We start from the raw sequence: 14,032 nt of genomic DNA on the forward strand, positions 1-14,032 counted from the left end.
CCCCCCCCCATCCTATTGCTACAGGGGTTGAGCGCTTTTGTTTTGGGTTGGTTTTTTTTGCGTTTCTGAGAAGCATTGGGTGCTGGCTTCAGCCAAGGCTGGAGATTTTGCCTGGGATGTGCTGGAACTCCAACCTGGAGCCCCAGTTAGTGTCTTGCCCCTCTGCTCAGAGTTGGACCAGTTGCCACACTTGGTATCAGGAAGGAATCGTACCCTGCAGTCAGATCAGTAGGGGCTCATGGCTAAGGGAGGAAGAGTTCCTCTAGTGGGGATTGGGAGCACATGTAAAAATGCCCAGTGCCTTGTAGTGGTACGAGATGATTGTGTAGCTTTAGGAACAGGTCAGACACTCATACATAATGATTTAGATGGAGTTGATCCTGTCTCAGGAAAGCAGTTGGATTAGATGACCTCTGGAGATCCCTTCCAGGCTACTTTTTCTGGGATTCTAATGCTGTACCCCTGAGACCATCCTTATTCCATGCTTCCTCACTCCATGCTTTCCCCTGGCAAAGGCTACCACTTCCCTTGTTTCATCTCTCAGATGCCATTTTCAAAACTCCTTATTACCTGTGCTATAATGTGATTGGGCAATACTAGTGCAGAACACTTCCCAGGATTGTCAGTTGTTTCAAACTTGCTTTTTACTAGGTGACATCTTCCTTCATGGGTTCACCACGCGGACAGGTGGCATCTCCTACATACCAACACTTAACTCCTTCAACCTGTTCAGCAATCCCATGCGGAGAGATCCAAAAATCGTGGTCAGAGAGAACCTACGCAGGTTATCCAAGGCTGCAGGCTTTGACCCAAAGACATATCACAGTGTGAAGGTATGGTATCGGACAACCATGGGTTTCTGTATAAACTAACTGGATCTTTCCTCTTGTGTACCAGTGAAAGTTTACATTTTTCTTGTGTGTTTTACTCTTGCCTTCTCACCAAGAACTTGGAAGTTGGGGGCAAAATTAAGGCATTTACTGTTGGTAAGTGGGAGGACATGAATGGGGACAAGTCGCTGTATACATGCTCTATTTTTCATATTCTTCCTTTACAACACTTACTACTGATCCAGGTCTTATGACAGTTCATCCTAGGAAAATATAACTGAAGTTTCTCTGTACGAAGAAGAAGGCCCAGTGCCTTCTCCTAAGCATATTCTAATGTGGGGTGGCCAACTTGTGGCACACATGCCACTCAACCTCTGTGTGGCACACAACAGATGGGGGAGGAGCAGGGAACAAAGTGGCAAAAAGGCATGGAGCAGAAAGATCAACTGTCAGTCATGGAGCACAGGACAGGAAGCATAAAATGGAGCAGCAGTTTAGGCAGGGGACAGGAAGTAGAGTGGTATGCAGGAAGGGTGTGGGGCCTAGCTTGTCACAAGCCTACAAGAAAAGTTGGCCCCCACTGTTCTAATATCTGTTTTCTATCTTGAAGTTTGTGCCTAAAGGTAGTAAATAGTTTGTTAGGGTATGAATGAACATTACATTTGCACCCAGGAAAAAAAACTTTTATCCTAGGACTACATATACATCCAGTATTCAGCCTCAAGTCTCTGAAGTATGACCAATAAAATCTTTTTTTTTTTTTCCTCCTGGGATATCCTGTTGTATATGTGTATGACTACTGCAGTTCGGTCCAGGGAGAAGCATGTCCAGCTGTGTGCTCACACTGGCCACCTACTGGTGAAGGACCAGTATGGCATCGTGGAAGGGTGATGTGCACAGGACTGTGCTACACCAGTTTTAATCTGGGTCATATCCCAGGACAAGTAATCCTGACTCAAGTAAAACATTTTATTTACAACTTTTAAAGGCCCACAGTCAGTGATGCATAGATCTCTTTGTAGAAAAATGCAGTTCTTCGGTGGTTTAATGTTATGTATCAAGTAGAAGATAATCTGTTTTTTAAAAAGGGATTTGAAGGCAAGGAAAATGGGCGTTTGAAGGAAAAAAGGTCTCGACCATAAGTATTCATATGAAACAGAATGTGAACAAGCTGGAAAACGACCAAAAGACCACTCGGCATAGTAAGAACTGTTCTTTTCTTTCCATGTCTTATACTGACAGGTCAACCATGCCAATGATGTTTGGATAATGGGAAAGACTGAACCTAAGAGTTATGATGGAATAACAACAAACCAGAAAGGGGTTACAATAGCAGCTCCAGGTGCTGACTGCATACCTGTACTTTTTGCTGATCCTGTCAAAAAAGCCTGTGGTGCTGCTCATTCAGGTAATAGTTTTACTCCAGAAATATGTACCAATAAAATACAGCTTGGAAACTGTTGGATAGTGACCACTTACCTAGTAAATGGGGCCTAATAGTTTGACTTAGGGGGTGAGCAATTATTTTAGCTGGAGGGCTGCTTAATGAGACTTGGTGAGCTGTTGAGGGCAGCAGAGGTAGGCCCCCCCCCGACAAGTGCCCTACCCCACTGGTCACCATCTTGGGACCAGATATCCAGGTATCCACCAGAAATCCCTCCCCTTGGCTCTTGAAGTACTCCTTTTGGGAGGGGGAATTTGCAATCTTGGAACCAGGATAAAAACAAATTATATACTAAAAGTCAAACATCTACTATAATACACTTCTTAAAAACAAAATTTAAAATATTTTGTCATGTTTTCATAGGGTGTGAATATAGAGGATTGCATAACAGCTCTAAAATTTAAAGTCTTAATCTTGTATATTAAGACTGTGGGGGGGTGGGGTGTAGTATATGTTGCAGGGTGTATGTGGGGAGTGGGGACTACCCCACCCCACCCTGGCGCATAGCCCTCATTGCCAAGGGCAGCAGCAGCAGCAAGGGGCAGGTCTTCGGGGTGCTTGTAGCCCAAGCAGGCACTGCTGCCTGGTGCTGTGCAGCTCCAGCCAGTTCTGGGAGCTGCCTGAGGCAGCAAGGAGCAGAGCCAGGGCAGTCTGGCTCTGTTGTGTTGGGCTCCCCACAGCACACATCCAAGCTTCTGGCACTCCTGTATGCCACGGGGGGGGTGGGGAAGCCCCACATAATGGAGCTGGCAGCCTTCTTCACTCGCTGCTGCCAGCTCCTGGGACTCCACCAGGAAGCAGGGAAGGTGGTTTCCCTCCATTTCCATAGGAGTCCCAGCATCTCTGTGTGGCTGCAGGGAGTGGGGCTAGGCCACCAGGTTCATTGTACGGGGCTTCCCTCTGGTAGCACATCAGTGCCAGAAGCTGCACATGCACTGTGAGGAGCCCAGTGCGATAGATGGGGCTGGCCTGGCTCCCTCTGCTCCTTGCCATCACATGCAGCTCCCAGAACTGGCTAGAGCTAAACAGCACTAGGCAGCAGCAGCACAGGCCCTGAGGGCCCCCACCTGGTGCTGCTGGCAGGGGCTGTGTACCTGTACTCCCACCTAGCTACAGCTGCCGTGCTACTTCCCAACACGCTGCCTAGAGCGAATGTTGCAACAAGGACAGGAGGAGGAGCAGCTGGAGGCTGGGGAAACAGCGGGTCCCCTAGTGGCAGCAGCAGCCCCTCCCAGGAACTGCATGTGCTGGCTGGGGCAGACCCTTCCACACACAAGGGTAGGAGTGAGGTGCCCGGGCTGGGTGTGGTACAGTTAATTTGTGGGCACCCACGAGCTGGATGAAGCTACCTGGCAGGCCACATTTTGCCTACCCCTGGCTTAACTGGTGATGTTAAATTGGGTGAGAGTGGACAAAGTTAACTATGTCTTGGCACTTTTTTTTTTATTTCCAGGCTTGCTAACATCTTGGAGAAATCTTGTAATGCATGCATCTGAGGCTGGATGAATACTTTTTATAATGTATTATGTTTTTTTTGGCCAAATTTTAAAATAATTTTTTTTTTTTTTTTTTTTTTTTTTAAATGAGTCAAATTCATTTGGGGTCATAGTTTCATAAGGTCAAACAAGACAATTCATTTGACCCGAAACAAACTATTCTGGGATAGTTTTAAGCAAAGCAAAACTGAGAAGCATATTTGGTATGCTTTTCTTCAGTGTGTCCCACTTCCTAGGAATGTGCCTTAACCATTAATTGATTTTGAGGATGTTGTAGGGTGTTTGTCTCTGTCTGGGTGGAGCAGGAATCCAAGGGGAGTGCAAGTGCACTCTCCACCCACCCAAAGGTTAAAAACAACCAACTGCCTGGCAGTGGCAGCAGCATTTGTAGTCAGGCAGCGGTGAGGGACTTGGTTGACTTTATGGCTCATTTATGATCTACCCAGTCTCTTCTAAACTCTCTTTTTTCAGCAGGTATTAATGATCCTATCTTCCTTGTAATGGCTGTGATATTCCACTAATCAAGCTATCCTTTTCTTCTGCAATTCTGTTTTCTATTAGATGCTTCTGGTAATGAAGTGCTCATTTCACAGCCCTGCATACTGGTTTCAATTAATTCTAATGAAATTATACTTCAGGTGGTTTGAATTTTTTTGCTCCAACTTATTAAAACTGAATAATACAGCCCTAAGTCACTAGCATACCAGTGAAGCTTCTAGTTTATTTTTAACAGGAGAAAAATGTCTTGCTGTGTATGTGGTGATGGACCTCACCCTTTTTACCCCCTTTTCAAAATTCTGTGTCTGCCTGACTCTGTCTTTTCTGTTGAATATTCGTTTAACCCATAGAGTGAGTGTATATGTTTCTATAACTTGGTGGTGGGAGCCAAGTTCTAGCTGTTCCAGTTACTAATTACTTTGTATAAAGTGGAAAAGCTTCAAAAAGATGCTTGCATTGGAATCCCTTATAGCAGAGGTTCCACAATTGTAGACCACTCCTTTAATTTTTTCGGTGAATAAAGTATTCACCAAAAAGTTTTTGTCCTGCCCTATGTGTACCATAGCTTTTAACATTGTTTTGTGAGGCGGGGGGTGGAGGATTGTTTTTCATTTTTTAAAAGATTTCTGTCTGAATTGTCCAGGCTCCTTTTATGAATATCAAGTGGTCACTTAGTTCTATGCAGTATGTCTACACAGGGTAGGATATGTTCTAATGATCCAAACCCATAGAGGAGGGAATTCTTGAGTTTTTTAATCTCACCTTTCAGGGTGACTTCTTGCCTTGAACTAATTATTGCACCTCTCTTCAGTATCCATACTCTATGATACTGCTACATCATAAGAATGCTCAGAGCATGGTTTCTTTGTTAGCGATGAATTATTTTTGTTCCCTGTATTTCATGCCAAGAAGGAAGCCATGAAATTGAAAAAATAAACTGACAAGACTTTTTTTTTTCCTTTCCCTCAGGATGGAGAGGTACTTTAATGGGAGTTGCTATGGCTACAGTAAGTGCTATGATTGCAGAATACGGATGCAATGTACGGGATATACTGGTGGTGCTAGGCCCATCTGTTGGACCTTGTTGCTATACCCTTCCTCAAGAGTCAGCAAAGGAATTTCACCAAATTGATCCAAAGTGTGTAAGATCATTTGACTCTCCAACTCCTTACATTGATATTAGAAGAGCAACACGGTAAGTCTGATGCATTTTTATTTCATGTGATGCAGCTTTATTATTCTAAGTAGCTTAGAGGCAAGGTGAAAAGACTGTGACCTAGAAGGAATTATGATGGCAGTTCCAGTTGAATTGCTGATATAGGGAGGATCCTGGCAGATGGGGGTTGATGGTCCTCAGCACCTTACAGGCCCAAGCCCAGAATAACACTTGCTCACCTTCTTGCTATATTGCAGCTTTTATTTTACTTTCATAAGTACAAGTAGTTCTCTTTTCTGTATTGCTATTTTAAAATTAAATTTGTCTGGAATAAAAGTTTTGTTTGTAATTTTCATTTAGCCCAGACAAAATATTGGCATACTTCATCTTACAGTGATAATATAAATTGAAGGTACCAAACTTACTGGCTTCACAGGCATATGAGATGTTCAGAATTGTGGTCTGAATCGACCCCACAGACTAGGCTCCTGAACCTCATGTAGTATGTGGGGCTGGTCTTGGGTACATGCTGCATGAGGTGAGAAGGGATAGTCCTTAGGCTCTATGCAGACTGGCCGCGGATCCAGCATGCAGGGGTGGACCAGTTCCACAGGCAGCGTGCATGTCAGACTGGCCCTGCATGCCACATGTAGCACGCAGAGCCAGTCTGCAATCTGTAACTTGTAGTAGGGCATCATGGGCCAGATCTTTGACACCCCAGCAATAAATGGCACTGTTGTTGCAGTGTCATTAAGATCAGACCTTAAGAATTGCACCTGTTCAAAAAATCCAAAATTGATCATTTTATATTTTGTTTGTTTTCCTTCAAGAGCTCTTCTGGAGAGCGGAGGGATTCTTCCTCAGAACATACAGGACGATTCTGTTGCTGACCAGAACCAAAACATCACTTTCTGTACAGCCTGCCACCCTGATAAGTTTTACTCTCATGTTCGTGATGGCAGTAACTTTGGGACCCAGATTGGTTTCATATCAATCAGAAACTGAGGCAGTTTGGCTTATTCTTGGGTAGTAATTAGGCTGTATCTCTTGGGATGGTAGACCCTTAACATCACATGGAGGGGAGGACATCTCAAGAAGAATGGATTTACCACAGCTCTTGGGATTCTGGTGCTACCCTGCAATGTTCCTCTGGGAAGCAAGACCAGCCACAGAATAAAATGGGGCCACAGGCTTTTATGAGAACCATTAATCAGTGAGGATGATGCCATTCATAAACTGTGTCTCCAAGGCTCACATGGGTCCTGTTGCCCAACTCCCACTTCCATATGCTCAGGTAGCTGTTTTATAGTGTGGTAAACCTCTGAAGTGAGTTACTGCTACTCCAGACCAACTGCTTTCAGTGTAAGCTGCATCCTAGATTTCTGGCTTGAAAACAGAGTGCTTCATAAAACGGTGTTTCTTTAACCCTTCTTCCTGGCCATGCTTCATGGAGCTAAGCTCACATGCTGCAACCACTGATCCTTACACTGGGAAGCTATTTTCATATCCCATGTTCTGCTCTTTCTATCCTCACTGATTCCAGAGGCCATCATATGCTACTTGGTACCTAGAAACTGAACTACTATCAAGAGGCTGGTAAAGAACAGTGCCAGCAATGTAAATAATAAACCATTTTTAAAAGACTGGGAATTGAAGAAGAGCAAGAAATTAGGAAAAGAAACATCCCATTTCTATCTGACATACTTCTAGAAACTTTCTATCCTTTTGTGCTGTGTGGATTGAAATGACTGGGCTCATTTTGTTTGCCAAAGAGGTAACTAGAAATGCACACTAGTCAAAGGTTTTTTGTTTTTTCTCAAGTGTTTTGTTTGTTTGTAAAGGTTAATATCCAAATCATGAGTTAAGCTCTCTGCGTGGACAAGGCTTATTTTCTGCTGTGCTGAATTTTCACTAGCATTGTATCTAATTGGCTTTAATTAATTAGTAGACCTTCAGACTTTTTTTTTAAATTTCCTTCTAGATTAACTTTAAAATCCTGACAGTAGCCATTGTTTCAGTGTGTTACAGAGACTAGCCAAAAATGGATCTCACTTGCCTATCCCAAATCTTCCTTGACTCGCTTTTCCCATTTAGGACTTTTCAGCTTTGCATGAGCTTTAAAACTGGAGAGAGTTAAATGAGGGGCTGAGGAAAACTTATTTTTGTGATGCATTAGTCCAGCCTGGGTTTGGATGGGTCTTTTTTTCATACCACACTACCAAACTACTCCTGGCAGCAGTATTAGAGATAAATAGCATCTGCAGCCAGCACACGCAGACCATCGTCCAGATGTCTGAACTGGGCAAGCTGTGGGGATATTGAGTTAGACACAGCTCCTGTAATGTTTAGAAACTCTATTTTAGGTGATGTCGCCTTTCCTTCCTTGGTACTTTGCACACTTCCTACCTAATAACCAACGTTCTCATAGCAGATTGAACACAGCTAGACCCTTATGTCCTCTGCTTTTGTTTAAAAAGCCATACAGAAAAATAAACCTGTTTTTAACATTCTAGTCTATCCTGCCACTGAAACTAAATTCATTCCCAGCTTTTGCTTCTGTGGAAAATGTCTCTGGATGGTATGGTTCACAGATCATTGTATACCAACAACACGGTCTTTCCCAGTGCTTCAGGTATTCATTTGCTGGGACTGTTACAAAGCTGACTGCAGCTTGCAGGGTCCTTTGGCTTAAGTCTCGGGAAAAACGTCTGTGGAAAACTTTTTATTTTCTGTTTTTCTAACCCAGTGGCTTTTTCAACCTGTTTTGTACCAGGACCCATCTTGAAAACATGGGCCAGTTCCACCCCAGCCCCCCAGTGGGTGAGGTGGGGGGCAGTATGTTGGGTATAGGGAGCCCTAAACAGCCTCTTTGTAGGCTGCAAGTCTGCCAGCCTGCAAAGGAAAGCCATGGTTTCCCATATATTTCTCCTTTAAAGGAAAATCCATTTAAAAAAAAAAAAAAAAAAAAAATGGATCAAACTTTAAGTTGGGTTGTGACCCTTTTGTTTTCTTGTGACCAACTTTTGGGTTGTTACCCGTGGGTTGAGAAACACTGTTTTAACTACATGGGGCTTGCAGCTTCCAAGGTAAAGATTTTGCCCACTAGGGGTCAGTGCTCGCTCACGCAGCACTTCTTTAGCCAGGCTATGCTTCCTCGAAGTAGATTATAGAGCTGCAGCTTGATCCTCCAAATACTGTTTTTACAAAACCCTGGGCGCATCTACATGAAACACTTGCTTACAGTAAACATGCATAGGTGCCCCTATTAAGCTGCAGTAAACTACCTCAGCAGCAGTTACACACATAGGTGATACCCTGGCTGGCTGTTGCACAAGGGTGCTTCATGGCAGAGGCTACCTGCCCACTAGCCCCACACTGAAGCACCTCATGCCCCAGCCAGCCCTTCTGCAGCACATCTGAGTGGGGGGGGGGCGGCAGCTCCAGGCTGGCAGGGCGCCCTGCTAGCTGAGGCTACTCCAACTTGGCTCAATGTGCTATGGTCTCAGGGCAAACAGCACGTGCCCAGGAGGAGTAAACTCCAGAGTAATATGTTCCAGATTTTATTGTTTTGCATTAATTGCATGTGTAGATGGCCCCCATGTAAAGCAGAAGCTTCCCTCTGCTAAGGCAGTCTTTTTGCCAAGTTTCTCTGAAAGTCATTCTTGAAAAATAATGCATTCCAGTTTTGTCAGGCGGCTATATGTAACCCAGGTAGTACTCTGAGACATGCCCCTTCTCCAGTTGAAGGTATCAGAGCACATGGAGGAACACTGTGGGAGGGGTGGCAGCCCTCCTTTCCCTATAGAGCAGAGTGGGATCTTAAACATACCCTTTAATGGAGGGACAGGGTTTAAGATATGACATAGATACCAGAGGGTATAGTGTACACTCAAGTACCTTGGAGGGGGGTGGGCAACAGAAAAAAACTCAACAATATTTAGGCATACCCGTTCAATTGACAAAATATAAGATGCAAGTTAACAACGTATGTGAGAGGGCTAACTAAATATGAGACCCTGGTTAACCAAATATGGGATGCAGGTTAACAAAAAATAGTAAAAGTGGATTAACAAAATATGGAATGCAAACACCTCCACCCCCCCAACGGGGCAAGAAAAAAATAGATAGAACCCACCTCCCCCAGTGGGGGTTCCCCTTTTCTAAAATTCACCCCTGGGTTACCTTGACCCTATCAAGTCAAACCTTGACCCTATCAAGTCAAACCTTGAACCTATCTCCCAGGTGGGGATTCCCTCTTCAGTCAACTCATTCCTCCATTGCTAGGTCTCCTGTGTGGTGGACTCCTCACCTACCACTGAGCTGTCCAAGCCTGAGCAGCTGGAGGCAGCTTTGGCTTTTGTTTTTCAGGGAGCCTCCCTGCAACTGCTGCATGCCATGCTACCCAGCCTCCTGCCAGGGGGAATCAGGTGGCAAAAGGGTGGGGGAAGATAGGAAGCTGTGCGTATACTTTTGAATAATGGCTTCCCTTTTTCTTTCCAGTCTGTTCCACTGGTCCTTTCTGTTCTGCCTCCATCCTCTCCTATGTTGTCTCTCTGTCTTTTAACACAATGTCTTAACTAAGTCCTCTGCCTTGCTTGGCCCAGTTCCACCATCATATAAGCACAGAACAACAATCCTATCCAGCCTGCATCTTTGCACATGTGACTTTAGTCTCCTGAGACGCACAAACTGAGAGCCCAGAACTTTCAAGAAGCGAGAGCTGGTACTTGGGCTGGACAGAGAGACTAGAGCTGTTTTCATGAGATGGAAAAACTGAAATGAATACCCACATTTGATTGGTAGGTAACTCAATGTGTGAGAGTTTGACGGAGCCATTAATTCATTTTTATGAGATTGTAAGCTTAGCATGTTTGTGATGAGATTTACTTGTAACTTATTTTTTAAATGGGAGACAGATTTAGTATTTTATTGATGATTTTTAAAAAAAAAATCCCTTTGATTTTTATCCACCCTGCCCTGCTGCCCAGCCACATGCCAGGAGCCTGGTGCCAAGCCACCACCTGCAGCTTAGGGAAGTCTGAGGCCTGCTGGGACCTCCTGAACACCACTGGTATGCCAGAGAAGCTTTAGTCCTGCCAAGACCCTGCTCCTTGGCTGCTCACCAGGAACCTGGTGCCAAGCCACCACTTGTGGCTTGGGGAAGTCTGCCAGGGCCCTTTGCATGCCACCTGTGTGCTGCGAAGGTCGGAGCTGAGCCACCTTCTGTGGCTCCCAGGCTTCGGTCCATTGCTCCACGCAGCGTCCCATGTGTCAGGCTCCTTCAGGGCTCTTCTGGAACAACTCTTCTGCCCTCTGGCCAGCTCTTTCCAGTTCTTCAATGCCCCTCTTCTCTCTCCTGAAGCCAGGTATACTGCCCCTTTTATCCCCCACAGGTGGCCAGCAGGGACCCAACAGGGGAGCCAGAAAGGTGATTCTTCTTTCAGGTCTGGTGTCCCTATCTGGCCCCTGGGTGAGGGAAGGGACAAGCCTTTTCCTTTTCTGGCTTTGATTGGTGGGGAACAGGAAATCCCCCTCCACCAATCATTTTTTAACTTTACAAAACTCTCATGCCAAGCTGCCTCAGCAAGTCCATCACATATACATGCTATAAAACCAGAAATTTTTTTACTTGTCCACTTGGAAAATAGTTTTGTCTGTGTTTTAATTGCATTTTATTTGTAAATGGTATTTCTTTAGCCAGATTCAAAAAGGGATTAACTAAATTCTTGGAGGAACGAGGCATCAGTAGCTATTGAGCATGGGAGTTAGGAATACAGCCTCTGAATTGGAACTTCCTAGACCTTAAGTCCTGGAGGCTGCAAGTAAGAGAGAAACAATGGAAAAAACCCTGGTTATATCCAGTTCACTCCCCCTTTCAGCTTCCACTCTGTGCCACCGTGACACAGAATAGTGAGCAAAATGGGCCTATGGTCTGACCCAGCAGATGGCAATTCTTATGTCTTATGGCATAGGTTTGTTTCTTATGGTACTACCTTTCAGCTGTAATCTCCCAATATTTTTTTTTTAACTCTGTCTGTCTCTGTCATTGCAGTCTCTTTGGATAAAATTCTTTCACTTTCAGTTATCCTTCTCTAACCTTTTAATTTTCCCCAGGGTTCTGTTCCCTCTCAGCTTGCATATGTAGTGTTAGCACTCACAGCAAGGAGGTAACTGAAGGTTTAAGTTCATTCTGCCTTTCTACCCTGTCTATTCAAATAGGCCATTTAAAGGTTTATATTGCCTGTTAGGAAAATGTATCATTAACCTGTAAGAAATTGTCCCAGCCATGAAATAAGGGCAGAATGAGCAGGTACAAATGTAAAAATCCACTCACCCAGGCTTGTAGGAGACTGGCCATTACTTTTTTTTCCCTCATCGTTTCTGCTTATAACTGTTGCTTAAGTTGTAGATTCTTAGGGAAAGGCATCAGCATCTCGCTATATGTTCATATAGATCCACAGCAGTAAGTGCTAGCACAATAAAAGAAGCAAATAATAATTTTTTTGGAGGATCAGCTTGGTCAGCATCCCACCGGACTAAGTCCTCTTAATGCATAATATACATAATAAAATAGGCTTTCCTTCTAAAGGATTCTACTTTAAGACAAACTGCAGAAAGTGCAGGAAGGGATAGATAACCATAATACAAGTGTGGTGATTTTTTTTAAAATTATTTTTGGTTTTTGTTTTATTTTTGGTCCCCACAGCATGAGTAAAATTCCCAGAAATACAGGTCCCTCTGCTGTTTTGCAAGTGGAGACCAGTAAGCAGATCAGTAACAGCAATCTTGGCTCTCCAGCTCTATGGGAGCTTCCGGCATGTATCATAAATTACTCTGCTATATTTGCTTAATGATGCTTTATTCCCCCTCCAAGCCTCACTTGTGAATTTATTGCCTCTTTTTTTTTTTCCTAGATGGTTATTAAATATTATTATTAATTATTACTGTGAATGCCCTGAGCAAAGCACAAGTGTATTATCACACTGAATGCTGTTTTCAGTAAATATTCAGCATAATTAACATTCACTGCTGTTGTAAATTCTGTACAGAGCTTTTAATTTGAATTTTATGTATTCAAATTAATTGAACAAGCCTTGAGAAACATATTAACAAATATTCTATTAAAACAGAACAAGTCCAGTATTGGGTGATCACCTTGCTCAGCTGCCTGAAGGTTTGTATATTTTCAAATACACAGAGCTCTCTGGCTTGGCTCAAACAGACACGTCTTCCCTGGACTGGTTACAAAGTGGAACACATGCAGACTGGTAGATTACACACGTACCCCAAAATGGCAACCATTAAATGCCAAGAAGACCTCACCAGTCACAGCTAGCAATATAATTAGCAAAAGGTATTTCACCTGTCATTGCTGCTTCTCCCACTTGTTTTATCTTGCTGTCCTTTTTCCATCATGAAAGGCCATGTTAGGCTCCCATGTATTGCATGACTATGGCTCACATGGCTGTTCTGTGCTGGAGATTAGGGAGATGGTACATCCTGTAGGAATTCAGTCCTGCCCTTGTGTGATCTCCATCTTTATATGCAGGGGTCCCAGATATGGTGCTTGTAAGTGCCAGACTAGTTGCCCTTTTCCACATTATCCCCAGCAGGCTCCTCTAAGTTGATATATTTAAAGCCTGTCTCCATAGCCGAGCAGCTTTTTGAAGGTCCCCCAACTTATACCTGCATGTAACAGTTCCACTGGGTTGCCTCTTGTCAGTCTCTTTATAGCAGGGGCAGGCAATTATTTCAGGCGGAGGGCCACTTACTGAGTTTTTGGCAAGCCGTCAAGGGCCACATGACAGGCAGCCAGGGGCAGATAACTATTATTTTTCTAAATTTTTAGGGGCCCCACGAGCTGGATAGAATGGCCTTGCAGGCCACATCTTGCCCACCCCTGCTCTATAGCAAAGTCAAAGTTCCTGTATCTTGTCTCTTGTCCTCATTTCACTCCATGGCACGCTTGCTTTTGGGTAATGCAGGAAAAGGTTAAATGCATCCAGTTGTCCAGAGGCTGCATGTGTTAGTATCAAGTGTGCCCCACTCTCATTCTTTGAATTCTAAAATCCTTCCTGAGCTGGGGTGTTTTATACCATGATGTAGAAGCACACTGCACTGATGGACACACTAAATTCTGTCTGAGGCAGGGAAAATTATGCATCCATTTGCTGGAAGTTATGCCTCCAAAGAACTGGCAGCTTCAGTGCAATGCAGTTTAACTCAATCATTCTACTTCTCATTTTCAATAACTAATTGTCAAGGTTTTCAGAATGATTAAGCTGGGTATTTACTTGAAGTATTTAAGAACTTAGTTTAAGGTGTATTAAATGTTCAGAATGTTATCAGTTTATACAAAGGATCTCACATTTTTGTTCTGTTAAGAGGCTTTCCTGGATTGCTTTCTTTTTTTTTAATATAATAAGAAGTACATATTTCTTGATACTGCTAGAAGCATTCATGTGTTTCCCAATGGCAGCCTGGGAATAGAAAGCTAGGCTCTGACCTTTCATTACAAAACACTTGAACTACAGTAGCATCTTGAATTACAGTTGTTTTTCTAGATCTGTGTGTTTTATGTGTGAGTTCTCTTCCTGTAAGTCACTTA

General features: G+C 43.7%; 1 protein-coding gene across 1 annotated transcript in view; it reads left to right on the top strand.

The window, feature by feature from the left end:
• The window catches only part of LACC1 (laccase domain containing 1), a 17,930-nt gene extending 9,897 nt beyond the window's left edge, over positions 1-8,033 (top strand). Inside the window, exons 3-6 of the mRNA XM_019529874.1 lie at positions 652-833; positions 2,073-2,238; positions 5,238-5,463; positions 6,255-8,033. Coding sequence (XP_019385419.1) covers positions 652-833; positions 2,073-2,238; positions 5,238-5,463; positions 6,255-6,429 — 749 coding nt within the window. The 3' untranslated portion in view covers positions 6,430-8,033. The remainder of the gene's footprint in view (positions 1-651; positions 834-2,072; positions 2,239-5,237; positions 5,464-6,254) is intronic.
• The last annotated feature ends 5,999 nt before the right edge of the window (positions 8,034-14,032 follow it).

The sequence above is a fragment of the Crocodylus porosus genome, unplaced genomic scaffold, assembly GCF_001723895.1.
Source record: "Crocodylus porosus isolate Cpor-Errol unplaced genomic scaffold, CroPor_comp1, whole genome shotgun sequence".
Lineage (NCBI taxonomy): Eukaryota > Metazoa > Chordata > Crocodylia > Crocodylidae > Crocodylus > Crocodylus porosus.